Genomic DNA, 27,318 nt, shown 5'->3' with positions numbered 1-27,318 from the left:
GTTAATTTATTACATATAAGTATATATATATATATATATATGTATACGTAATTATATTGGATATGTAATATACATATGTACATATATTATACAATTTATGTTCAAGTATTGATTTGAACAAAATATAAGTACAAAATATATACATTCCTAATAAACAAATGCACATTGCATCACGCATAATATAACACAATTTAACGTAAGCTCGAGAATCTTCAATACTTTTCTCAGCTGTTAATTACATACGCAACCACAACCACACATACACAAATATACAATTTACTGACGTTAGAACCTTCCACACTATTTCTTCAACTGTACTTATTTTTTATACTTGTTCAAGCACACATAACACAACATATCGATGCGAGGCTTGCAATACTTTGTTTTAAACAGTGTAAAGATAATATTAGATAATAATATAATATAATATAATATAATATAATATAATATAATATAATATAAAAAAAGAGTTTAAAATTTAATTTGGTAACTTTGCTGTCCTATTTTGCTTATGGACTAGATTCATTGGCAAAATCACGTTTGGCACGGTATCCTGTAATCCTGTAAAGAAATTTAACATTATTATTATTCGTTGAGTTTCGCGTATATATATATATATACATCTTATACACCTTGAATAAATTCATATATATATATATATCGAGATCGTTTTCTCTCTTCTTCTTTGACAGAAACGTTTTGAGAATAACTAGGAATTATTCGAATAAAGAAATGCAAGTCGAGAGGCATTTAGAAATATAACTCTAGCGTAAATCTCACGTACACATCGGTAACTACTTTTCCGAGAAGAAGAAAAAGAAAAAGAAAATGAAAGAACGAATGAAACATCGTGACTTGAAAGAAGAAATATTAAAATTCACTAACGTAAGATACTTTTCTTTTTTGTTACTACCGTATCTCGTAAAATACTTTCGAACGATATTGTCTATCTAATTGAAATTAATTTCGAAGTATTCTCATATATATACCTATAATACTTATTTTAGTTTAAAAAATATTTTTCCTTATTATGTTTAGTTTTATGAATAAAATGTTTTAAATAAATTTACATTATTTTAAGAGGGATACATACACACACATATACACACACTTTCAGATGACGGAAATAATTCTGTTTATTTTCTCTTTTCTTTGTTTTTTGTGTTAAATTCAATTTTTATTTGCTATTTACCTGGATCATTATTTAACGTCGTTGTGATCGTACGCGTTATTGTTAACGTCAACGACACTTGGTTCGCCGTTGTTAACAGTATTGCTCATTTTCATATCCGGGAATGTTTTCAAGATTTCAAAAACAATGCCGTTAGTCCATCCGAAACCTTCTTGAACGTTATATTCACCACCACCGCCACCTTTTCCCGGTGAAGTAGCATCGTACTGCAAGTAAAACGTAATTATGGTCAATAATCAGATATCGTCTAAGCTCAAAGTAAATTCGATCGGATAATAATGAACAACATATACGTAAGACACTCTGTACAACGTTATTATAGTTAGAAGTTATATTATAGTGAACCTATTCTCGTGAGACATGCACCCAATTTACTCGCCTAATTCCATATTGAAGGGAAAACCGAACGAACCGGATTGACGTTTGAATAGTAATCTTTGTAAATTCTAAAAGACAAAAATAAAGAGAAAGAAAGAATGACATCTAGTCGTGATATGATTTCAAAAATAATGAGTTGTTATTATTAATAATTGTATCATTTTGCATCACGAAAATGAAATATGTAATTAAAAATTAAATTTAATTTAATATCGTATTTTTAATAATATATTTTTTTTCGATTATGTTTAAACATTAATCACGAATTAAATACACAATTATGAACAATAAAATGTTGGTTGTTATGAGAAATAAAACGTAAGTGTAAGAAGAAGAAATAGTGAGGTGGGGGTGGGGGGAAGGAGGGAAAGTTGGTCTATTTTTGTCGTTTCGTTTTTCTTTCATTTTTATTTCTTATTTTCTTTTTTTTTCCATATGATTTCAGTCGTTAAGTCAAAGAACTCGAAATGACATAACGTGGAGAGATTTCGCGGCTTTGTTGAAAACGTCGACTAAAAATTTTTAATCTAGCACACACAGATGAAGTATCAACTTGGCTTTATATCGCGTCTACGTAATATACCAACCGAAGTTTTTTTTTTTTTTTCTTCCTGACTTTTCTCTCGGTTGTGACATTCCGAGGTAATGACACAGAGTCGTAAAAAAAAAAAAAAAAAAAAAAAGGAAACGAAAAGAACAAAATTTGTCGAGAAATGCCGATTCGCAGATTCGAATATTGTAAAGGTTTTACAAAATATATATCTATATGGAAAAAGTAAATACATATATATATGTGTGTGTATGAAAAGGTTCAATTTGTGTAAATAGAAAAGTAAAACTTTATTCGATTTATCGGATAAAGTGTTCTGAAATAGTTGCGATTGGTCATATCAAGTTATGATGTAGCTTTTGAAAGTAACGGTGACTTGCTAACAATAAAAGGAATAATAATATAAAAAAAAGGAGAGAGAGAGAGAGAAAGAGAAAGGAAGAGGGGAGGGGGGAGTAGTAGTATATTTTTTACGATTGTAAAACTGCTTCTCGTTTTCTGCTGCCTGGACAATTTTTACGATGGGGCGTAGGTATCGCTTGATATTGGTGTTTTTATTCATCGACGAATTTCCTATAAATGGAAAATGGCTGCCGGTTCTCGATAGATCAAAATCTTTCGGTATTATTTTCTTTCGTACGTTTGTTCGTTTGTTCGTTTGTTCATTTGTTCGTTCGTTCGAACAAACGAGCAAACGATTCAGCAATTTAACACGAGAGATTGTAAATTCCTTCGCGTTCGCGGTGGGGAAATATCTTTTCCTATCTCGTTCGTAATAGAAGGGTAACTTCAACCCCTCTTTTAAAATGAAGATCACGGATCTTCGACAACAAAAACAGCAACAGCAACATTCAAAGGGATTTGAGCTTATATGTTTTACTATTCGTTTTGAATGCAAAAACAAATTTTTTCGTTCTATATCGTTTTATTTCTTTTCTTCTTTTTATTTCATTTATGTTAGATATTGTTCGTAATCTTACATGAATTTAATTGAAATTTATTTGTATTTTGTATTATTATATATCGGTTTTAATTTTTAGAATTAATTACTTTTTGAATTATCATATGTTTTTATTTTGTATTAATTACGATTTAATAATCGCACAGTTTATTTTTATTTTTAGAAAGATTATTCTTGTCGTCATTAAATCTTTTTTTTTTGTTGTTTTATTTTATTAACGTACGATTGATAATGCGATTTGTAGGGGTGTTTTTATGTTATTATCATATATCATTCTTAATTAGAATTAATTACATTAAATTAATATTTGTGTTTTACGTATCACCGTTTATATTTATTTTTCAAAAGATTATTTCTATCGTCGTCGAAAGTTTTTTGTCTTATTAACATACACGATTGACAAAATTGTTATCTGTGTGTTTAATACAACGAGTCAAGTCACACTAGAGATAATCAAAACATTTGTATGCTACACATGTGTGACAGATACCAGACACTCCAACTATATTAGCTGACGAATGGTGGCCAATTGTTGAATTTAGAAGCGAATTTACATGAATTATTGTTAGATAGTTGCTTTGGTTGTATTACAATATCTGAAGATTTTGAATACGTTACTGTTACAACTGCATAATCATGTCACATTAATTTGTCCGTTTGTTTACTTCTATTGAAACACTACTAGGCTCATCGGAAGGATTAAAGAAAATTAAATTGAATTTTACGAAATAAATGCATTACACTTATTATTCAATAAAATACAAATTCGAAATGATTCTAAAACAAATACAAGAATATCAAAATTCACTTATCATTTTATTCTATTTTCTTCGAACAAAAGTTTTGTATAATTGCAAAAAAACCAAAAGATTTACACTACACTTCGAACAAAATGAAAATTCCAAATATTTAAAAGATTCGATACATAAAAATTCAGATTTATTCATTTTAATAGTCTAACGCATCGCCATGTTTTTATTCTTTTCGTCGGAAGTTTTGCATAACCGTGAAAAAAAAACAGAAAAGAAAAGAAAAGAAAAAAAAGAACGGCTCGCACTACATTTTGCGTAAAATAAAAATGTATAACTGCAACAAAAACAGAGAAAAAGAAAAAAAAAATACAAAAGATTTGCTCAACACTCGGAACAAAATAAAAATTCCAAATGGTTATAAAAAAAACAAAAAAAAAAAATAAAAATAAAACATTCTCTCAATAAAAATCCAATCCTCATTCATTTATTCTAGTATTATTATATTTGATTCTTTTCACGAGAGAAGTTTCCTATTTAATTCAGAATAATAACTTTCTCTAATAACACTTGGAGAATTTGGTTGGTATTCAACGACAATCATAATCTTGATTATTGATATAAAGTTGGAACTCTATCGAAAACTCAATGGATAAACTTTGCTTGTTAAGAAACAACAATCGTTTAAAATTTAACTCCGACTGATAGATAGTTTATCTATAAGTTTGTATGACTAATGAAGAAAGTCGCGATGATCGTTTGATAATTCATACAAATTGCAATTATTCATTTTTTCCTTTTCTTTTTTTTTTGTATTCTACATCTCGAAATTCATAAATTGCAATTATTCATTTTTTTTCTTTTCTGTTTTTTTTCGTATTCTACATCTCGAAATTCACAAATTGCAATTATTCATTTTTTTCTTTTCTTTTTTTTTTGTATTCTACATCTCGAAATTCATAAATTGCAATTATTCATTTTTTTTCTTTTCTTTTTTTTTTGTATTCTACATCTCAAAATTCTTTTTTAAACAGTTAATCCACAAATACGTTTGTCTATATTTTTTTCTTACTTTTTTTTTTTTCGAAAAGAAAATTACTGTTTCTTTTTTAGAATATAAAACTTTGCAACATCCTGTGTCAGATTTTAAATGATTGATTGGTCAAAACTTTTGCGTTCCTTATACCAACGTCAAATTCGAGAAGGAGTAAGAAGAAAAAAAGAAAAGTTAAATTACACACAGCAATACATTATATATTATAAAAGAAAAATGAAAAAGAAACGAGAGGGAGTGGAGTGGGGTGGGGGTGGAATTTACTACGATTCATTGTCAGATGGAAAGCACAATTTACGTTACGATGATAAATGAAATATCTTTCATCAATTTCTTCTCTAAAAATGAATCATTTTTTTTTTTATATATAATCAACAGGACAATATATTTGTGTATAATAAAATTTGTTTTTTTTTTTTTTCTTATTAAAGAGTAGAAAAGAATTGCGTAACGTTTTAAATTCGAACGTGGTTTCGCGAGTGATGTGAGAATAAGTTAATTGTTTTTTTCTTTCTATTTTTCTTTCTTCTTTGTCTTTTCCCCTTTCTCGTACGAACTCACTCGAACGAACTTTGATTATCTTTATTTAAGGTTTGATATGAGGATCCTGATTGAACTGTGTTGGCGGTGTTCGTTTACTCAACTTAATGGATTGTTAATTTAACGTCGAACAATTTATCGTTAATTTAACCTCGCGATTGACTTTTTTTTACTTTTTTTTTCTCTTATCGTAAAATACCTTTCATTCTTCGCGGTTATCTTATTTTTTTATACTATATTTTTTGTTTTTTTTTTTAATAATAATCTTTTCACAACTTTATATCTCAACGTTATTTTAAATCGTACGTTCAAATTAATAATTCTTTTTCATTGGTAAATTTTTAATCGAACTGGCCGTCAATTGCAATTCTTCGATTAATTTTATTGTCGTTAGACCAGGTGGAAAAGTTTTTCTTTATTTCTTTTTTCTGCAGCACGAAAAATAAACCCCGCGTAAAGTGCTTTTATTTTTTTTAATTAAAAAAAAGAAAAAAAAACAACGCCAAAAGAATATTACGTTTCAAATTATATAAATGTTCCTTTTTTTGTTTTTATATTTCATTAAAAAAGCCACGATAATAATAATGAGATTATTGTAACAATTCGATTGAAAATTTTAATACGTTCGTTTAGTATATGTGTGTGTGTGTGTATATGTGTATGTATATTATTATCATCGTATTAAATGTTGATTTCAGTTCAGGTTGGTTTTATTTTTTATTGTACGAATAGATATATTTATTAAAATTTATCGAATCGTAAAAGAGTCATCTTTTAGTTTCTCGTTTCTTTACAGTTAGCTATGTATAATATATACTATAGATTGATGTATTTAAGTATATTACGTATATACAGTAAGCTAAAAGTAAAAGTTAAAGGTACTCGCGAGAGAGTGCAGCTTTTGAAAATGGGAAACTAATTTTACTTACAATTAAAATAAACTAAAAATGTCTTGAAATATATTATATTAATAAAATGTAGAAGAAAAACTTATGATTGGTAGAAATTTGATTGCTATTGCTTTTGTGGTAAGATTAAGAAATAGTAAAAGTAAACTTTGCGGCAATTTTTAATTGAGTTCTTAGAAATAAATAGGATTTTGTTAATTTTTATCTCGTGTAGTTGTGATTTTTCTTTTTTTTTTTAATAAGTTTTTCAAAAAAGTTATGCTTTTGAATGTATGATACATATTTACAATTTGTATAAATTATATTAAATTAAAGAATAAAAAAAAGAATAAATAAATAGAGATCAAAAATTAGAATAACAAAATTTAAATTTAATTAATTAGAAAAAAAATTAGAAAATTGTATATTTTATTATATTATACTTAATATATATATATAAAACTCAAAAAATATTGATTTTTCATATTAATAATTATTATAGAATACTCGAGAAAATCTTTTCCGTTAACGCTATATATTATTTCATCAATAAAATATATTTTTCTTGTGCATTGTTTTACGTTTGTCAATTCGTATGCAACGTTATTTTGAAGTAAAGTTTTATACCCCGTCTTGTTTTATGCCCTTAGATCATTTTCCGTTAACCGAATCTATCGAGAACATGGTGACCGTCTTCGTTTCATAATTCCACATCGATTCGACAAACTTTTCGAACGTATCTTCGAAACTTTACCGATGAAACCAAAAGTAATATTCTTATTCGACAAAACCTCATGAAATGTATTTTTCCATTTGAAAACTTGTTCGTTTTGATGTAAATCGATATTGATACGCAAATACATATGTAAGTATTACATATATACATATATATATGTTTATACAGAAAATGTTGTTCGACAAATGGTATATAAATAAAATTAAAAAGATAAAAAAAAATATTTCTAATAAAAGCCGAATATTTTGTATATATTGATATATGTGTTATTAAAAATTTAGATTAAATTGACAAAATATTAATCAGTATTATATACTTGTGTATGAGTATTAACCGAGTATAGTATAAGAGAATATATAGATACATAATAATTTAATATTCATAACATATTTTATATATAAATTTTGTATATATAAAATATATTATTATATATAATTATAATATATATTTATATAATATATAATTAATATAATTATATAATTGTAGTATATATATTATAATTATTTATTAATATATTATATATATATAAATAATAATAATATTAATAATAATAATAATAATAATAATAATAATAATAATAATAATAATAATAATAATAATAATAATAATTTAATATTCATAAAATATTTTAGTATATAAATTTTGTATATTTGTATATATAAAATATATTATTATATATAATAATATTATAATATATATTTATATAATATATAAATAATATAATTATATTTATAGTATATATATTTTTATATTTCAGGAATAATTCAAAAGAGATAAAGAAAAATCTGTTGGATAAAGAAAAGGGATTCGTATAATATGGTACTCTTGTATATACCGTCCGATCCTTTACAATAAAACGATTTTCTTGAGTTTCTCTCGAAGATATCGTGATGGTTATCCTAGCATTAGTTTGTCCAAGAACAAAACTGAAGCTTACGAACAATCAGCTTCCATTGTGAATAAATCAGAGGACTCCGTTTGTATTATCCTCCGAAATATCTCATCGAAGGGCTTGGATTAACACGATTTCAAAGAGAAAGTGGAGAAAATAAGAAATAAAAGAAAATAAATGAATGAGATATACTAATTTCTCTAACGCTCATATAAATTTCATGTAATCCTGTCGATTAAACATTTCTCTTATGTTAATCCAACGATAATGATACTTTTAACGCTTCTTATCTTTTTATTCATACCATTAGTTATTTTAACAATGTTAAAAAGGGTGCCTACTCTCATAATTTGCACGATTAACACGAACTTAACACTTTTAGATTTGATTTGAAAGTGTTTTTTTTTTATTAAAATTAGATATAATTGACTAAATATTTAGGCTTGTGTTTTTCAAAAGACTATAAATAAATCCGTGTAATTTATGTTAAAAAAGAAAAAAAAAACACAACAAGGAAATTGTTAAAAGTGACCTAATTCTTTCAATTAACGGATTAGTCGATAATTCATTGTAATTAAATGTTAAAAAGTATGTTAATTATGTAATATAATAGTAACTTACCTTTTCGAACATTTTTCCAGTAGCTTCAAAGCCGATATAATTAGATTCCAGCCATCTACGAGCAAGATGCGAACTGAATTGAACAGCTTCAGTGACTTGAGTTCGATGTAATCCTTGAATCATTATAGATTGTAGGGGTGGCCATGCGTTAGGGAAATCCCATTGTTCACCAGTTTGATTTAACGATGCAGGAGTTCCGCCTTTTCGTCAAAATAATTGCGAATTATTTATCGTGCATTTTAATACTATTTTTTTTTTCTGTTTTTATTTTTTTTTTGTCCTTTATTTTTGTTCTGACAATAAAATAATTTAATAATTTACCGAAGTAAGTAGGAATTCCTGCTTTCTTCAAATAAGACACAACACCAAGTGCGATTTCTTTAGCATTTTTAGCATCGTAACTTAGGGTATATAACGGTGTCAAATTTGTCGGATAAAATGATGTTCTGTGACGTTGATTTTTCGAATCGTAATCGAACCAAATATTAAACTCGTTGTTCCACAATACCTCGTCTATACCTTGTTGAAATTTCTTCGCCATGTTCACGTAATATAAGATTTTCTACGAAACAAATAATCATCATCATTATCATCGTGATAATAAAAATTTATGAAAGAAATTTTTCTTTTTGGTTTTTTGTCGATCGTGCGTAAAAAATAAGAAAAACAATTCGACTGCTCGTTGTGCTAACTTACTTGTATTTTTCCCGTTTTTCTACAAAATTTAACCATAGTACGTGCATTTTGTTGAAGAAAACTATTCAAATCAACGGGTATTATGTCTTGCGTACTAATATCGATCAATTTGTTTGACAATTTACCATCCGATCCGATAAACCATCTTCCTGAAAAATCCCAACCACTTTCGGCGCCAGCTTTCAAATTATTGTAAAATGATGCCTGTGCATCGACGTCGGAAAATTTCTGACCCAAAGAATAGTCTTCCCTAGAAAAATTAATCAATTATTTTATTTCGTTTCTTTTTTTTTTTTTCAATTAGATATACTCGAAGAAAAAAGATCATTATGTTTTGTTTTTATTATTAAAGCATAAGCTTTTAAAATTATCGACGAATTTTGAATTTCTTTACGATCAATTAATTTATATAAAGTTTATTTCGAATTATTGTGTATATATATATATGGTAACGTTATATTTATTACAAAAGAAGCAACTAAATATTTCATTTTAAATAATAATATCGTCTCGAATAGTTATCGAACAATTTTACGATCTTTATTAAATTACGAAATGTTTCGAAATTCCACGATATTTATGATATTTTATCGTATTGATTTGATTTATTATAGAAATTATTTCAAAGTTTATATTAAATTAATACGCATTGTTTATTATTATTATTATTATGATTTTAAAATCGTATTGATTTTCCAAAAATAATAATATTTCTTTTTTTTTTTAAATATTATCTTATAATAATAATAATAAATACTCACAATTATTATATTATATTAATAACCTGCATCGTGTAACATGAAATAATACAAATTTAAACGTACTTATAACTTTCCGGTCGTGGCCTTGGGCTGTTAACTACGTAATGAGCCATCCTGTAAGTTTTTCCATTTTTCTCAACATCGATCATTTTGTACTTAACCCAATAATCAAATTCCTTTTCCAAGGTTCCGATAATTTTCTTCAAATATTCGTAATCTTGCGTATACTCTAAATACAACTTGACCTACAACAACGAACAATTCAAACAATTAGGAGAGTAATTATTATATCAATAGTTAATTAGTTAAAAGTTAATTTAAAAATTTTGTTCGAGTGATCTTGTGATAAGAAAAATTTTCAAGAAAAATTTAATAATTTTTTTTTTTCTTGGTATCTGTTAATTAAATGATTTTGTTCACTTCGAGTTACATCAAGAAGTGGTATATCTCGTGTTTGCTTGAAGATTCTTCACGAGTTCTATGTTTTACGAATACTTTTCTTTAAAAGTGGAAGATACGGGGAAAAAACAGAAAGAGAGAGAGAGAGAGAGAATAAGAGAGAAAAACGATTTTACGGCAAACGAAATCGGAAGAAAAAAAAAAAGTAGTTGAAAAATTCGTGAAAAGTACGTTCTCCTCGAAAGTTCTGTGAACTATTTCGAAATTTTATATTTAAAACCGATCTAGTAATTTTCAACATACAATAGTTTTAAACGTTTGATTCTACTTTTTTCTTTTTTCTTTTATGCTCAAAAACATTTCAATCCATCCATATATAAATGCTACTTACGCAAACACAATGATAATAATAATAATAATTTTAATGTACGTTTAATAATAAATGATGATGAAAATAAAAGTAACTTTGTCAATTTTGTTTTTTTTTTTTTGGCTCGAATTCTATTTGACGAAGTTAATCGATTTGATATACGAATTTTATGACACGTGAAATAATTTAACAATAAAAAAAGAACAAAAAAGAAGCAAACAAGCAAGGAACGTTAGTATCAAAACTTACCATGGGAATTAATAATGGTGGATGACTTCTCATGAGATAATAAACGCGACCACCGTTTGGTATAAATCCGAATTTTTCAACCATCGATAAAAAGTTGTCAATCATTCCTCTAGCAGTATCAGTCATTCCGCATATCAATAATCCTTCGATTACCCAATAACTGTCCCAGTAGTAAAATTCTGTTAAATAAAAATTAGTATATTAAATATATTAAATATTATTTTATATTAATATATAATATCAGTCACGTTGGATTAATAATTTTTATCAGATCATCGATAAAGTCAAACAAAGTTTAATAAAAATGAATAAGTGACCCGTTCGGAAAAATGAAAACCGTGTGCTTTTGATTTCTGATTCTTTTGTGAATTTTTTGTATAAAATAATAAACAAAAAAAAATATAAATATAATATATAATATATATAAAAATAAAATATATAAAATAATATATATAATAAAAATATACACACATTGTTAAATGGTAGGAAAAACAAATTAAGAAACTACTTTTGAATTTTACTTATACGAACGTACTTTAATATAATTATTAAAATTAGTTTAATTATTAAATTAAATAATAATAATATAAATATTAAAGTGTACCTTTAAATCGACCACCCGGTACTACGAATGGTTTATCCACATAAATGAGACTATGCCTTTCGGGATGTTCCGACACCATCGGTTTTATCTTTCTTGCCAATTTTTTCCATATATCGTTCAATTCTTTCGCCCACTTTTGTAAATTGGGATCTTCAATTGTTTTTAATATCGGAGGATTTTCTTGCCAATCCGGTAAAGTATAGTTATCGAGTTCGCTTTCCGTCGAAAAATTATCCAAAACGAATTGATTTACTTGCGTACGATTTGGTTGATTATTAGTTTCTGCCATTAATTTATTGAAGCTTGAAAAATAAAAAGAAAAAAATACAAAACAATCAAATAAAATCATGCAATTATTTTCACGACTATTACAAATCTTATACTTTTTACTTATACTTTTTCATTTATATTATACTTTTATTTATACTTTTTTTTTATTTATATTATATTATATATATATAATTATTCATTTTGAATATTATTATCTCGAAAATTGATAAAATAACTTGTTAGTTAATTATTGAATTACGATTAAATGTCAAAGTCAAATTGCTCGTAAGAATTGTGTAATTGAGAATATAAAAAAAAAAACCGTAAAAACTGAATAATATGCAATTGACGTTAGCCAATATAAGAGGAAGAAGAAGAAGAAGAAAAAAAAAAAACTTGACGTTATAACTAATTGCACAGATGATAATGTTTATTCATCCGATGCTAAGTTAATTATCTGTTAGCACTAATTGAGCGTATAATTGAGCGTATAATATTAAATAGAATAATTAAACGAACGAGAAACGTTTTCAAACAATTGAAATAGTTGAAACGATCAATATTTGTCAAATTCTATTTATTTGTATATTTTGTATTTGTTTCTATCTTTTATTTCAATTAATCCTTTCTTTTTATTAAACGAACGATATTGTTACGTTAAATGGAAGAAATATTTGATATATCGAATAATATTACGAGAATTTCTGTCACATCGGTAAGATGTTTCACAGGTTTACAACTTACTAGATGTTTCAGACAATAAGATTAAATTTGAATATCTTTTAAACGAAAAAGACATTACATGTTCCTTCCATCATTCTCCTTCGAACGATACTTACTACTTGCTGCTTACGTTTGCACTGTTTCACGGGACAATAAAGAAACAGCTGGTGGAAACATGTGTGTCTTCACTTACATCAAGACTTGACTGAGAATCCTACGAAAATGCAAACTTCGCGATTGTTCGAAAGAAAATTTATCGTAAGTCGTTTCTTTGGTATATATTACGTTTTTTCTTTTTTTTATTTTTCAAATTTATCTTTACAAATATTTCATCTAATTTATTATTATTAATATATATATATATATATATATTTATTATTAGTATATAATATATATATATAAAATTAAATAATTATTATTATAAAATATTTAATTAATATTATAATTAATATTATATTATTATATATTTAATAAATATAAAATAATAAATAATAAATAATAAATAATAAATAATATAATAAATAATAAATTAAATATTATCTATTTAATTAATATTATATATTATTATTATATAAATATATTATTATTAATAATAATCAATCTACTATATCATTCAATATAAAATTAAATAAAATTAAAATCCGTGTATATAATAATCTTTATTTAATTTATATTATAGAATTTTCATTGATGTGTGTATGAGTGTATGTTAATAATTACTTACTTGATAAGTGTAATTTGAGGATCGTTTTTCTGATACAAGTCGACGAATGTTTTACTGTCATTGAAGATTTGAGCCAACTGTACGGTTTGCAAAAGTGGCCCTTCGCAATAAATCTTGCTGTAAAACAAAACAAAACCAACAAATATAAAATACATTATTCATAGGATGTATATAAAAATGAGGGAGGGGAGACGTCGTATTTTGCCTTTCGATCCATTTTTACCGACATAAAATCATTTTTTAAAATTCTACTTAAAAGAAACCGATACGTGACTTTAATATGGTTACTAAATCGGGAGGGTAGAAAAATATCACACTTTTGTGAGACAGATAAAATACGCAGTTTAAATATATATTTTTTTAATATATTATCGAATATATAAAAATAAAAAAAAATAAAAACAAGGAGAAAAGTATACTTGCTTTGTTAACGAAGAAATAGAAATAGGTAAAATCAGTTTTCCGATGAATACTTTTTAATATGTATTAAGATAGTAGTAGTATAAAAATGAATCGAACAAAATATTTTATACGAATTTGATTGAATAAATAAAACAATAAATGTGTGTTCGCGAGGATACCAATTGAAGCAAGATAAATTTTGTTTTTTTTCTTAATACGTATTAAAATAGAATTATGAAAAATTGAGTGGACAAAATTGTACAAATTTCATTGAAAAAAATGAAACAATAAATGTTCGAGGATGATCCCAATTGAATTTTTCTTCTCAAATGTTTTATCGTATTTTTATTTATCGCTCGTACTTTTTGTAATAAAGATTACTAGGACATTAGAGATTTTCGTTGAAAAATTTAAGCTTCAACTTTTTAAGGAGAGTACTTTTGAGTTCTCGAGGATGCGAGTAGTAATTAAAGTGATACTCGAACGAACTTAAAGAATCTTATGACACGAGGGGGGGACGACTTTTGAAAATAAGAGATAACTGAGAAAAGAAGGAAAAAAAAAAAAGATTTTTCTGTCTCTTTTCCTTTGGCGAACTAAACGAAGTAGCCAATCAAAGATTTCAAGCGCGTTGGGAATTACCTTCGAACTAATCCACCTACTACTACTACTACTACTACTACTTTCACGTTCTTTCTTTTCGTTAGAGAAACCTCGTTTTATCGAAAGGGGAAAAAAAAAATAAAAGTAAACAAAAAAATAAATCTAATTTTTGACGTGCACATATCCGAGATATGATTTTTATATTATACGTTTTTTTTTTTATTTATGAGAGATTTTCCAAGTATAAGTATCACGAGTATTAATGTTATAGAATGTATCGTTATAATGTTTATTGAAAATAAATTATATAATATAAAAATATATTATATATAATAATATTAATATATAATATAAAATAATAATAATAATGTATAATAATAAATAATAATATAAATATATAATATATAATAATAAATAATAATATAAATTATGTTAAATGTTATATTATTAGTACATGAAAAATGTTATATTATTTATCCAATTAATTATCGTGTTTTGTAACAAATAGAAGAATTGATTACGAAGTAAAGAAAATTGTTAACGCAAAAATATATAAATAAAAATTATCTTTGTTATATACTTATCGTAAAATAATAATTATCGCATAAAAGGAACATACTTATAACAATTTAAAGACTAATATATAAAAAAAAAAAGAGCATTCGCGTTGTTAAAAGCGAGAAATAAATTTTTTCTTTAGCGTTATTATTCCCCCCCTTTCTCCCTCTTCTCTTCTCCTTCGACTTTTATTCTCGAGCCTAGGGCGATAAAAAGGAGAAAAAAAAAATGGCTGATGATGATATCAACCTCGGAATCGTTTCACCGAGTTTATGTTGGTTTCTTGATGAAGGAAAAAAAAAAGAAAAAAAAAATAGAAAAAAAAACTTGACCTGCCATTTTCAGCTATGATGAAAGATTTTTACCATACAACCATAGTCACACAATCACTATCGTTGAGATTCCTTTTATATTATAATATTCATTTATACAAAATTTATCTTTCCCGGAGATCCCCGTCGAGGATTTTTATTTTCTCCTTTTTTTTATATTTATATTTTATTTTATTTTATTTTATTATATTTTTTTTTTTTATATTTATATTTATTTTATTTTATTTTCGATTTTTTAATTTTACAATTGCACCGACGGCACGCGGAAAAATTGTGTCACGGATTGATGCTAACCATTTTTTTCTCTTTTTTTTTTTTTCGTTTTTTAACTCAACCCATTTAAGATCAATTTTCTACTTTCGAGTGATTCTATGCGATTATGTTTTTTTTTTTTTTTTTTCATTCTTTTTCTTCCTCTTCTTCCACTAAAAGCGAGGCTTTTACGTCGCGTTCCCACGAGTGACGGTGAAAAAAGAAAAACTCACTAACGTTAAATAATCACAACCGTTCTGCTTATTTTAAAGGTTTTTTTTTTTCTTTCATGTTTATATTAGTAACAGATAGTACGAGCTGCTGTTGTTTCATTTATGTTGGTGTAAATTTTTTTTTTTTTTTTAAATAAAACATTGAAAATAATTATAAAGTATTCGTTCATTTACGTTGACGTATGATATCATTTTTGTTAAAGTTGTACGAGAGGGGAAAATATCAATTCAAATTGGATCCTTTCAGAATTTATAGTTAATCGTGGCAATATGTTAAACGTCATAAAGGATGAGGATCTTTACAATAGCACAATTCATACGAGTCGTGGGTCACAGGAACGTAATTTTCGTAGTTTGTGGTTCACGCTTCGTAGAAAATACACCATTGTCCTGTAGAACCTTTTATTCTTATGTACATATATGTATATAATATATAAAATATATATATATATATATGTGTGCGTGTGTTATGTTGTTTTTTATATGTATATTAATTTAATTAATTCGTATTTAATTCGTAAATTAATTGAAAAATTTTGCATGCGATGATACACGTTAAAAATAAAATTGTAGAATGTTTTTTAAATTTGATGAATAATTTGAAATTTTTTAAAATGAGATTTTTACGTTTGCCAACGAACGAAGCTTTATAATTGTTAACAGTTTATTTTATGATTTTCAACATTTTCCCCCAGACCTGTTTCTATTCATCAATCATAATGTTCGTATTTCACGTTTAATATGTTTCTCCGAAATTCATACTCTACCTCGTTTTTCTTTTTTTCTCTTTTTATTCAATATATATGTATGTATTCTATCAAATGTCATATATGTTATCAAATTTTAAACAATTATATAAACGATGTCCTACTTTAATTACAATTTAATATGACGATATTATTACAGTATCGGATCCCAATGATAAAATGTGAATGTTCATATAGATAAATATTATCGAAGCGTTACATCAAAGTATGCAAATATAGGATTGTCCATAATTTCTTTAATAAATATTATTTTTATATATACTTTCGATAATCGAGAAATGTCAATATACGTATCGATTTGCTTTCCTTCATTTGTCCCATTTTCGTAACCCCAACTTAAATATATATATATATATATAATATATATTATATAACAATTCGTGTCAATTTAAATTTATTATTAATACTACTGACAAATGTCTCGGATGAATTTTTATTAAAACACTTCAGTGTTTTCCTTTACTTTTCTTTTCTTTTCTTAATTCGTCATAAAAAAATGCACATCTCATAATATTATAAAACAATATCAGATAAATAATTAAAAATTAATTTAAATTGAAATAGTAATCTTAAAAAAATTTTTATAATATTTTAAATTTAATTTTTAGTAATCTAAAAAAATTTTCTTAATTCGTCATAAAAAGAAAAAAATGCACATCTCATAATATATAAAACAATATCAGATAAATAATTAAAAATTAATTTAAATTGAAATAGTAATCTTAAAAAAATTTTTATAATATTTTAAATTTAATTTTTAGTAATCTAAAAAAATTTTCTTAATTCGTCATAAAAAGAAAAAAATGCACATGTTATAAAATTATAAAAAAATCAGATAAATAATTAAAAGTTAATTTAAATTGAAATAGTAATGTTAAAAAAATTTTATTTTAATAAAATTTTTATAATATTTTAAATTTAATTTTTAATAATCTAAAAAATTTCTTAATTCGTCATAAAAAGAAAAAAATGCACATGTTATAATATTATAAAACAATATCAGATAAATAATTAAAAATTAATTTAAATTGAAATAGTAATGTTAAAAAAATGTTATTTTAATAAAATTTTTATATTTTAAATTTAATTGTTAGTAATCTAAAAAAATTTTCTGAATTCATCACAAAAAGAAAAAAATGCACATCTCATAATATTATAAAAAAATATCAGATAAATAATAAAAAGTTAATTTAAATTGAAATAATAATCGATATAATCAATGATATTTAATAAGATTATTTTCTCAATCAATTGATTCATTTTTGAAAGTTATGATACGTTGAAATATAACATCAGATTTTTTGTTAACCACCCTGTATGCGAACCATGTATGTGTCTCTATGGGTTAGTCGAGATAAAGGATAAAAGCTCGTCGCGTGTCAATACTTTTCTTTCCCGTATTTTTTATTTTTTCTTCTTCTTCTTCTTCTCACTTTGAGTTCTCTCAATCGTATATCGCATTCCATCTACTTTTATTCCAACAAAATTTTATTATCCCACGGCTTTGTCCTGTGTAGTAGTTATGTATTACGAGAGGAACATTGAACGATATCTCATCGTGAACTTTACCCTACTTGAAGAGAAATAAACTAGAATAAGTATTATATGCGCGTCGTATTATCAATATAATCTCGCACTTTCTTTATAGGAAAAAAATTTGGAATAATGCAACTCACTCGATGTCAAACTATACGACTATGAGATTATTGTCGGAGATGATTTCTTTTTCTCGTTTTTTCTTTTTTCCTCTCAACTCTCTCGAATCATTCAAATTATTTAAAAAAAATGAATCTACGGAATTTCGTACCGAATAAAAACCTTTGGCTTTTTCCAAATCCCTAACACCACCCTACCACCCCGTTTGAAATAAAATAACAGATATTGTTTAAATTATTGCGCCACATTTTTGAAGTTAATTGTTATTGCAAAATCTCATATACGTTTGAAAGAATTAATCAAATGAAAATATCGATTATCTCGAATTTTTCTTAATTAAGGAATTAAAAAACATAAAAAGATTTCATTTATATTACTTATAATCATTATTACGTTTGATTTTCGTTTTTTTTCGTTGGTAGAAGATTAATTTTTTTTTTTTTCCAAAGATGAAAGAATATAATCAGACATGTGGGGATCCCAGGATTTGTTTCATATCAAAAATATATAAATCCATTTAAATGTAGTAAACAATAACGAACTGTCCCGATGACAGATCAATTGAGTTTGACAAATGAAAAAAAAAAAAAAAAGAAAAAAAAAGAAAAAAGCTCGGCAATCACTGAAAAATGTTTCCAACGGATGAAAGATTAATCCCCCTCCCCCCGCCCCCCCACAACGAACGACGAACGTTACTGAATCAAATCGTTTTTTTATTTCTTGACTACCATTTTTTTTTTCCTTTCTTTCTTTTTATCATACGAAATGCAGTTGTCGATTGATTACTTTTTTTTTTACTTTTTGAAAACACCGATTTTTTTATTTTTTTATTTATTTTTCTAATGATCATTCGTGATGATTGAAAATAGAACGATTAAGGTGAGGTTGTATTTTTAGTTGAAAAAAAAAAGAAAAAAAAAAAGAGAGAGAGAAAAAAAAGCATTCGTCGTCGTTACAATCTGACGATGAAATAGAGCCAGTTTTAATTTGACAAAATAAAATGGCAACATCGATAAATAATAACGACCGTCGAATTACAATCCTCCGTAAATTCACGTCGAATTCAGTTCGTTCGTATGTACGTACGTTCATTTGTTCGTTCGTTCATTTGTTCGTTTTTAATTGCTTTCATTACACAGATTTGCCAAATATTTCACGTTAACGAGAATACCATATACCTCATCAATAATACAAGAAGGGTAATTCATCTATCTGCGGAAGCAGATTTTTTATTAAGTAGGATATAACTGAAATATCTGTTATTAACATAAATGACAAACGGACTGAACGTAAGCACTTAAATTAATATAATTATCAAGATTTATTGTATACACACACACACATACATACAAAAATCTATATATCAAATACTAATGCGATTTGACGAAAATACTTACAGTATTTTTTTTCTATTTATTTATGTTTTATAATTTTATATATTAATTATGTTTTATATTAAAATATAATTATAATATAAAATTATATTAATTTTTATTTTATATTAATATTATTATAATATAAAATTATATAATTTTATATATAAATTATGTTTTATTAATTTCTTTTTCTTTTTAATCAAATTTATCCGAGAGAACTAGATGAAAAATATATTTGTTTATTAATGTTAGATAAAGTTTATAAGTCATTACAAATAAATGATTTTTAATGAAATATTTTTTTTTTTTCGTAAAATCGTATATCAGATTGTATATTTTTATTCAAAAATAATGTGAACGTTATTTGTTTAATAATCGTTGATACCGATATTAAAAACAATAATCTTAGTCAGTTTTATTGATAAAATATAAACAAACCGAGTAATTTCGATACCCGATCGAATCGTTTTAATCTTCGATAGGATAACGCGGTTATAGTATTAATTTGCAGTATTTGGGTAAATTTTTAATAAACTTTAGTCGTTTTATTTGGACGATGCATTTTTGGTAAGCAACATTGTACACACATACACAGAGACACAGTTCTAAAACAAAACTGTTTCCTTTGTTGCTCATAAAGCAAGTTTTTATGGAGACATTTATAATGGTTTGAAGCAACCCTATTCTACCGCAAATCTCAGCCCTTTGGGTATTATGAGAAACTTTTTACTTTCCCCCCCACCCCTCTCTTAGAATGGACGATTCTTATCCTTTTGTTCGGTGTCACTCGTTAAAAGGGAAAGTGGAAAAAAAAGGCTTGAATTATTTCTAAGCAAGTTTAGATTAAAAGAACAAAATTCTGTAAAGTATTTCTTTGATTTTCAATTAAAAAAAAATATATATATATATTCGTCAGGTCTCGTGTTAGATTAGATATTTATATTATATTCAATCGTGAACAACATTTGTGAATTTATTAAAATATGAAAATGTTTGTTTTTTTTTTTTTAATTTTCATCATTTAATATTTTTAATATTCTCTCTTTTATATGTAAATGAAAAATACTTAATTAACTTAAATAACTCTACAATTTACATTTTGCTCTTTTAAAAATCTTCTGAATTCTATCTTACGATGAGACTAAGAAATAAAAAAAAGCATACATTTTAATGTATAAATTCCTTGAGTTATTTATCATATTAGTAGACAAACTCTCATATTACTATTCTTGGTATTTTAGAATTTGCTATTGAAAAAAGTTAAACGTTACAGTATTTATCTTGAAATATATTTCTAAGAACAATTTTAACAGAGAAATTTTTCGAATATCCTTGGAAAGAGAACAATTTCTAATAGAATAATATAAATTCATTATATTTTTTCTTTTCCAATATATATATATATTAATTCAGAGAATAAATAAATACACGTTTCTATTGTCGAGTTTACGATGAAAAAAAAAGAAGAAAATTAGAATTCTATTTGTAATTTATTGAAATTATTCCTTTAGAAATGATTTTATGAGTATTCCTTGCAAACAATATTGATATTTTACGATTTCACGTTCCCAACACCCCCTCTCATTCCCGACCATGTTAATAAAACAACGAGAAATGTGTACTCTCGTTTTGTTTTTCCTTTAAATGGAAAGTAACTTATTGAATATTTATCAAAATACTGTGCATTTATCGTCATTGTATGCATTATATGCATTGAGGTGCGCCAAATAGCAGCATTCGTATCTTTTAAATAATAAATATCACCATAATTGCCTATGATTTCATCGAAAGGTCATTGTCGTTGCCACGCAAACTCATTTCGTCGAAGAATTTTAACTAATACAAACTAGTTGGGGCACTTTAAATGATTTTTGTATACTTTCGAGGTCAAATTTTTGAGATATCGCATCATCATTTAATATAATTATCGAATATCAAATGTAAATTAAATAAGGAGGATAAAAGAAAACAAAAAAAAAAAGATCACATCGCTAATTCGACGAAGATTTCGTCTTTTTTTCTTTTTTTTTTCATTTCGCATTGAAATAGATATGCTAATTGTTGAATAATTTTTCATATATAATTTGTAAGTTGTCGTGTAATATGACAGGGTAATTTTTAGATAAGACAAAAACAATATCAATTAGTAGAAATTAATGGAATAATTAATTATTATAAGAAACAAACAAAAATAATTTTCTTTTATCACTTTGATATAAAAATATTAGTATCTTTTTTTTTTTATTAATGAAAAATTTCAAACAAAAAGGTCAGATTTTAAGTGAAACAAAATTTGTTTAAATGATCGAATAAAAAAAAATCTTAATAAATGTGATCATTGTAAAATAAATAACAAGGGGAAACAAATATTGAATCCAAGTGTCGATAGCCTTTGGGAATTTTCTTTTTTCCTTTTTTTGTTTTACAGATGTGCTCTTTCCCTCTTTCTTTTCCCTCACTTCTAGCGATAAGTTAATTTCCATATATGTTCGAGACAATAACTGCGTTTATCCTAACTTACATGAATAACGTTAATCAATGTTACGCAGTTATCGTTCGCCACCGAAGGAAATTAACACGTGCAAAATTGGATTGATGGGATTCCTACCACATCTATCAATAATAATTATCGTTAATAATATAAATATAAATATAAAAATTAAAACACTATATAAAATATTTATATTATTATTATTATTATATAATAATATATAACACGTATATACACATATACAATAATATAATAATATAACAATACTATAATGCAATGATATACAAAAATATATATTATTATATAATAATAATATAAATATAAATAAATATAAATTTATATTAAAAAATATTAAATAAATTAAATATTAAATATTAAATATTAAATAAATTTATATTAAAAAAGTGAGACATATTTTTATTATATTTTTATATTGTATATTGTTATATTATATTTAAATGTGGTTAGACATTTTAATAAGGAAAAAATTACAAAGAAATAAGAAAAAAATCAAAAAATCTAAAAATATAGGAGAAGATAAAAAAGAATGACGACAGTAAATGATATAAATTTTGAAATCTAATGAGACAATCATTATTATCTCTAATTGCTAATAATCAATGAGCATTACGAAAGAAACGATCTCTGAATTGCAAATTTGTACGAACTCGACGTGTTTCTATTTTCCCCTGAAGTATATGATGAGCAACGTTATCAATGATAATTAATCAATACTATTAACGACAAATCCACGATGATATAATAAACTTTGTTCGGAAATCCACGATTGTAAGAAGAAAAGGGAAAAAGAAAAGGACAATTAAAAATTCATTTATACTTTTGATTTATTCATTTGTACTTTTATCTTTCGACAAATTTTTTCATTCCATTTGCAATTATTTTTTCGCGATGAATTGAGAAAAAGAAATAATAATAATAATAAAAAAGAAAACAAAAAAATTAGACACACAATTTTAATCATAGTTATCCAATTTATCAGATTTTAAATCCAATTAAGGATTTTCTATCAAAATTATTTCCAATTATTTAGCATGTATCCGAAGATAATTATTTTCATGTATTAACATTGTATGATTACATATTTTCATAAAAGATATGATTGTATAAAAATGTCATAAAGAAAAATAAAATATGATCTTTTTATGCATATGCGTTGATGCTATTTGAAATATTAAAAAAATTTGAACATTCGATAAATAATAAAAAATAATAACATGATGATAAATTAGAAATTGATGGGATATTAAAGATCGTACATAAATCACGTTATCATAGTTAACGATATTTAAATAAAAAGTAGATAACAATCGTGTTACTTCAAAAAGAGATATGCCTTGTTTGTGTTGATTAATGTACAATAAACATGTACTTGAGTAAAAAGTAGTTCATTCGGAAAAAAAAAACAAAGAAAAAAATAAACACCTAAGAAATACAAAAGAGTACATTTATAAAAATAAATAACTTTTACAAATTAACCGATTAAACACAACGCAAACGAGATAAAAATCCGATAATTCGAGTGGCAGAGATTAAAATATTTATGTATTTTAATAAATATCGTTGGAAATTGTTTATTTTTCCTCGTTCGTAATCGATAACTTCTCTTTATCTTAGAACTATGATAGGAAAGATTTATTATCGTTAGATGAAAGTATGGATAACTTGCATATTAGATTACTTGAAATTAAAAATTGAAGAATAATAATAAAAAAAGCATAGATAAAATGTGTAAAAAGTACAATTGTTTCGATATATATAGGAAATGATATATATTTTGAAATAAATTCTATCAAATTGGCAAATTAATTTTTCAAATCGTACGGAATTAAATGAACAAGCGAAGTTTTTTTTTATTGTACTTATAATATGACGGATAAAAGAATTTTTTTTTTTTTATCAAGAAACAGTAAAGAGTCCAAAATACTTTTGGTTATTTATTATCGCGACGAGGTAAAAAAAGAAAAAAAAAATAATAACCACTTGTACACATTAAAGTCATGATTATTATTATTATATATATATATGTGTGTGTCCAGTAATATTATCAACATTTTATACTAGACCGATTATCCTTGGAATTATCAACGTTAGTTGATAAACGAAGTAATGTTATTTAACTATGATTTTTTTTTTCTCATTATTTCTTTTCTTTTTCTTTTTTTTCTTTTTTTTTCTTTCTTTTTTTCTTTTTTTTTAATCAAGATGCTATATACCGCCTATACGTTTTTATTAAATAATTTTTTTATTTTGTTTTCGAAAACAGATAACAAAGTAAGAGAGTTTATCTCGGTATGCGATGTTTGTATATACTTATCTTGAAAATATATACTCGAAACTAAAAGAGATTAGATTTAGAGGAATATGATATAACTATTCTTTTCATTTTTTTCCACTCTTCTTATTTTCAAATGGCAAATCATAAAAATAAGTACACGATAATTATTTTCTTCGATCGCACAGGAATGTCGTATTTCCTGTACGTGTATATCTTCAATTGATTAGAAAAAAAAGAAACAAACAAATTTACATTTTTATTGAGAAAAAATTAATTTTATATTGGAATTTTTTGTTAGATAAATAATTTAGCAAACACGTGAAATATTTCTAAACTTAAAAAAATAAAGAAAGAAGAAGAAAAAAAAGAAAAAAAATGATAACATTAAGCATTTGCATTTTGAAATGGTCACAGTTTAGCGAATAGCAAGAACGTTATATTAAACGTTGTCGAAGTTCATTAATTTTTTATTTTTTCTATCGAGTAAAGAGAAACTCGAGAAACGAACAGGTGTACGGAATCGAAAAGAAACGTTTCGTATATAAATCTATTTATCTTTGCTTATTGCACACTTAAATGAAGAATACGAAATATATATGTAGCGAGGTGCGTTTTCTTACGTTTCTCGCATGAAAGACAAACATTAATCTCTTTCATAATGTAAGAATAATAACAATGAAGAAAAAGATAACAAAATTAAATAAACGAGGATGCAATTTTCATTTCCTCTTTTTGTTATTTTCGAAGAACGAAGGAAGAAGAAAAAATAACCACTCCCTCTCCCCGTACAATGCAAAACGTAGTTCATTCAAAATGATATAACATTTAATAAAATGAATAAAATGATAAACATTAATATTTAATTAATTTCATTAATATAAACAATTAAATGTTATTATAACATATATACATATATTATCGTATCGAACGAATTTAAAGGATTAAATTATAAATCTAAATTATCGGAGTTCGAAGGAAAGACCTTCGGATTTTCCTTTCGCTTACCTGGTACAATCGTCCGTGACCTTGTAGTTTGTGCTGCCAATGGAAGCAGCATTGCCCAAAGCAACAATTGTAGCAGCCGAAATCAATAGAATTCCGACAGCCATTTCGATCTATTATATTTATTATTAATTATATATTTTTATTATTAATTTATTCATGAATTTATATTTATAAGTTACGTTTTATCTTTTACAAGAGTTTCACAGTAGAGAAGAAAACAATGACGAAATGATATACGTTGTGTCACTGTAGACAAACCTATGGGGATTAATTTGTTTTTTTAATCGTTTTTTGTATTTTTTTTTTTAAATAATTTATAATTACACGCGTGTGCGTGTGTATATGTGTGTGTGTGTGTGTGTGTCAGTGGTATCCCCGTTTCCAAAATTAACAACGACACCCGTCAAAACCGATCCGAGTCGTTCAACGATCGGTCAATCGACTGACACGCCGACTATTAACTACGATATACTCGTTCGAGTTGGATAAAGTAAGAATGGGAGAGAGAGAGAGAGAGAGAGAGAGAGAAAGAAAGAGAGAGAAACAACATCCGCTCACCGACCACAGATTCCTTGACTGTTCTTTCACTCTTATCTATCTATCTTTCTTTCTCATACCTTTGGATAAAGTGAACGACAACCTTCTACGAATTATAGTAACCCAATACAAGGTATAAAACCCTTTCTCTCTTTTCCCCTCTTTCTTCTTCTTCTTCTTCTCTTTTTATTTTTGTTATATTTTATTTTATTTTAATTTCTTTTTCTTTTTTTTCTGCGTGTATGTAATATCTTTTTCTAAGAGTTTGAAACGAGCATTAATCTCCTTTTTTTTTACCCTATTCTTTCTTTCTTATCTCTTTTTCACCTTCGAACTCTTTATCTCTCTGTCTTTCTCTCTCTATCCTCTTATTTTGTGTGTGTGTGTGTGTTTTTTTTTTGACTTTTGTACGGATATAATTTCTTAATTATCTTCTTACTATCTTTTTTCTATTTTTATTTTATTTTATTTTTTTTTTTTTTTTATTTCCCTATCCCCTTATTTTTCTTTATTTTTTTGTTGTTGTTGTTCTTTTGGTCTCTTTTTACTCTTATACGGATATAATTTCTTAATTATCTTCTTCTCTATCTGTTTCTCTTGTTATTTTTCTATCTTACTCTTTATACGGATATTATTTCTTAATTATCTTCTCTCTCTTTCTCCCTCCCTCACCTTTTTTTTCTTTTTTTTTTTCTTTTTACGCGAGCAACAATAACCAACGCGACGTGTACCTGTTTGACTAACTCAGGTTTTAACTTAGCAAGATAAGTGTTTATATACTCGATATTTCGTTCGCGGTACGATAAGAACCGCACGTTGATTGGCCAATCGCCAGGCGTGCCTCCCTGCCGATTGGTCAACGATTACAATTTCTGTGCAAACTTCATCAGCACCGTTCAAACGGTATCTACGGATATCACACGCTTACGCTACCGTATATCTTTTTCGATTTTTTTCTCCTTCGATTGGTTTGAATTCTTTTTTTTTGTTTTCTTTTTATTCTGTTTCAGGATGATAAGAACGATTAACGGGGGTATATATATTTTTTGTTGTTGTTGCTCGTTAATGGAATTTTCAAAGGATAATAAAACTTATGATCGATGATAATACTTGAAGAGTATTTTTATCAGTATAAAAATATAATTTTTTTTTCCACGGAAAATAAGAATTTAGATATAAAATAATTATATCGTGATTTGTTAATATACGAAAGAAGGTAACTATTACTCGATAATATAAGAATTAACGAAAGGTTGATAGTTAAAGTATGAAATTGAAGATTATGGATCCGATAGAAAATTACGAGTAAAGGAATATTGATTTTTATAATATAGAAAACGATAAGAAAAATAGAACTACGAGTATTGTCGTGGAAAGAATAAAAGCAGACATTAAAAAAAAATAATTATTAGTTCTCGAAGTTTAAATGTTTAATGTAGATTTGTTATTTCGAT

The 27,318-nt window shown here is 25.5% G+C and overlaps 1 protein-coding gene across 1 annotated transcript; it reads right to left on the bottom strand.

The window, feature by feature from the left end:
- Window positions 1-197: 197 nt before the first annotated feature.
- Window positions 198-25,478, bottom strand: LOC122517051 (trehalase-like). The gene is made up of 10 exons (XM_043635372.1): window positions 25,328-25,478; window positions 13,357-13,473; window positions 11,640-11,941; window positions 11,036-11,214; window positions 10,081-10,262; window positions 9,257-9,506; window positions 8,882-9,122; window positions 8,561-8,760; window positions 1,193-1,398; window positions 198-561 (listed from the first exon to the last, which is right to left on the bottom strand). The coding sequence occupies exons 1-9, from the start codon at window positions 25,429-25,431 to the stop codon at window positions 1,201-1,203; spliced, it is 1,773 nt and encodes a 590-aa protein (XP_043491307.1). The 5' UTR covers window positions 25,432-25,478; the 3' UTR covers window positions 198-561; window positions 1,193-1,200.
- Between the last annotated feature and the right edge of the window lie 1,840 nt (window positions 25,479-27,318).

Source organism: Polistes fuscatus, unplaced genomic scaffold, assembly GCF_010416935.1.
Source record: "Polistes fuscatus isolate 324 unplaced genomic scaffold, CU_Pfus_HIC Scaffold2, whole genome shotgun sequence".
In the NCBI taxonomy this organism is placed as follows: domain Eukaryota; kingdom Metazoa; phylum Arthropoda; class Insecta; order Hymenoptera; family Vespidae; genus Polistes; species Polistes fuscatus.
Note: the sequence above shows the minus strand (reverse complement) of the source record. Positions and strands in the feature narration are given on the sequence as shown.

What these genes read in the sequence shown, in the direction of transcription:
- LOC122517051 (XM_043635372.1), bottom strand. Translation starts at nt 25,431, where the DNA reads ATGGCTGTCGGAATTCTATTGATTTCGGCTGCTACAATTGTTGCTTTG. An exon ending in GTCACGGACGATTGTACCAG is followed by an intron (nt 13,474 to 25,327) that starts GTAAGCGAAAGG and finishes TTTGTTTTACAG; the next exon opens with CAAGATTTATTGCGAAGGGC. An exon ending in CCTCAAATTACACTTATCAA is followed by an intron (nt 11,942 to 13,356) that starts GTAAGTAATTAT and finishes TTATTTTTCAAG; the next exon opens with CTTCAATAAATTAATGGCAG.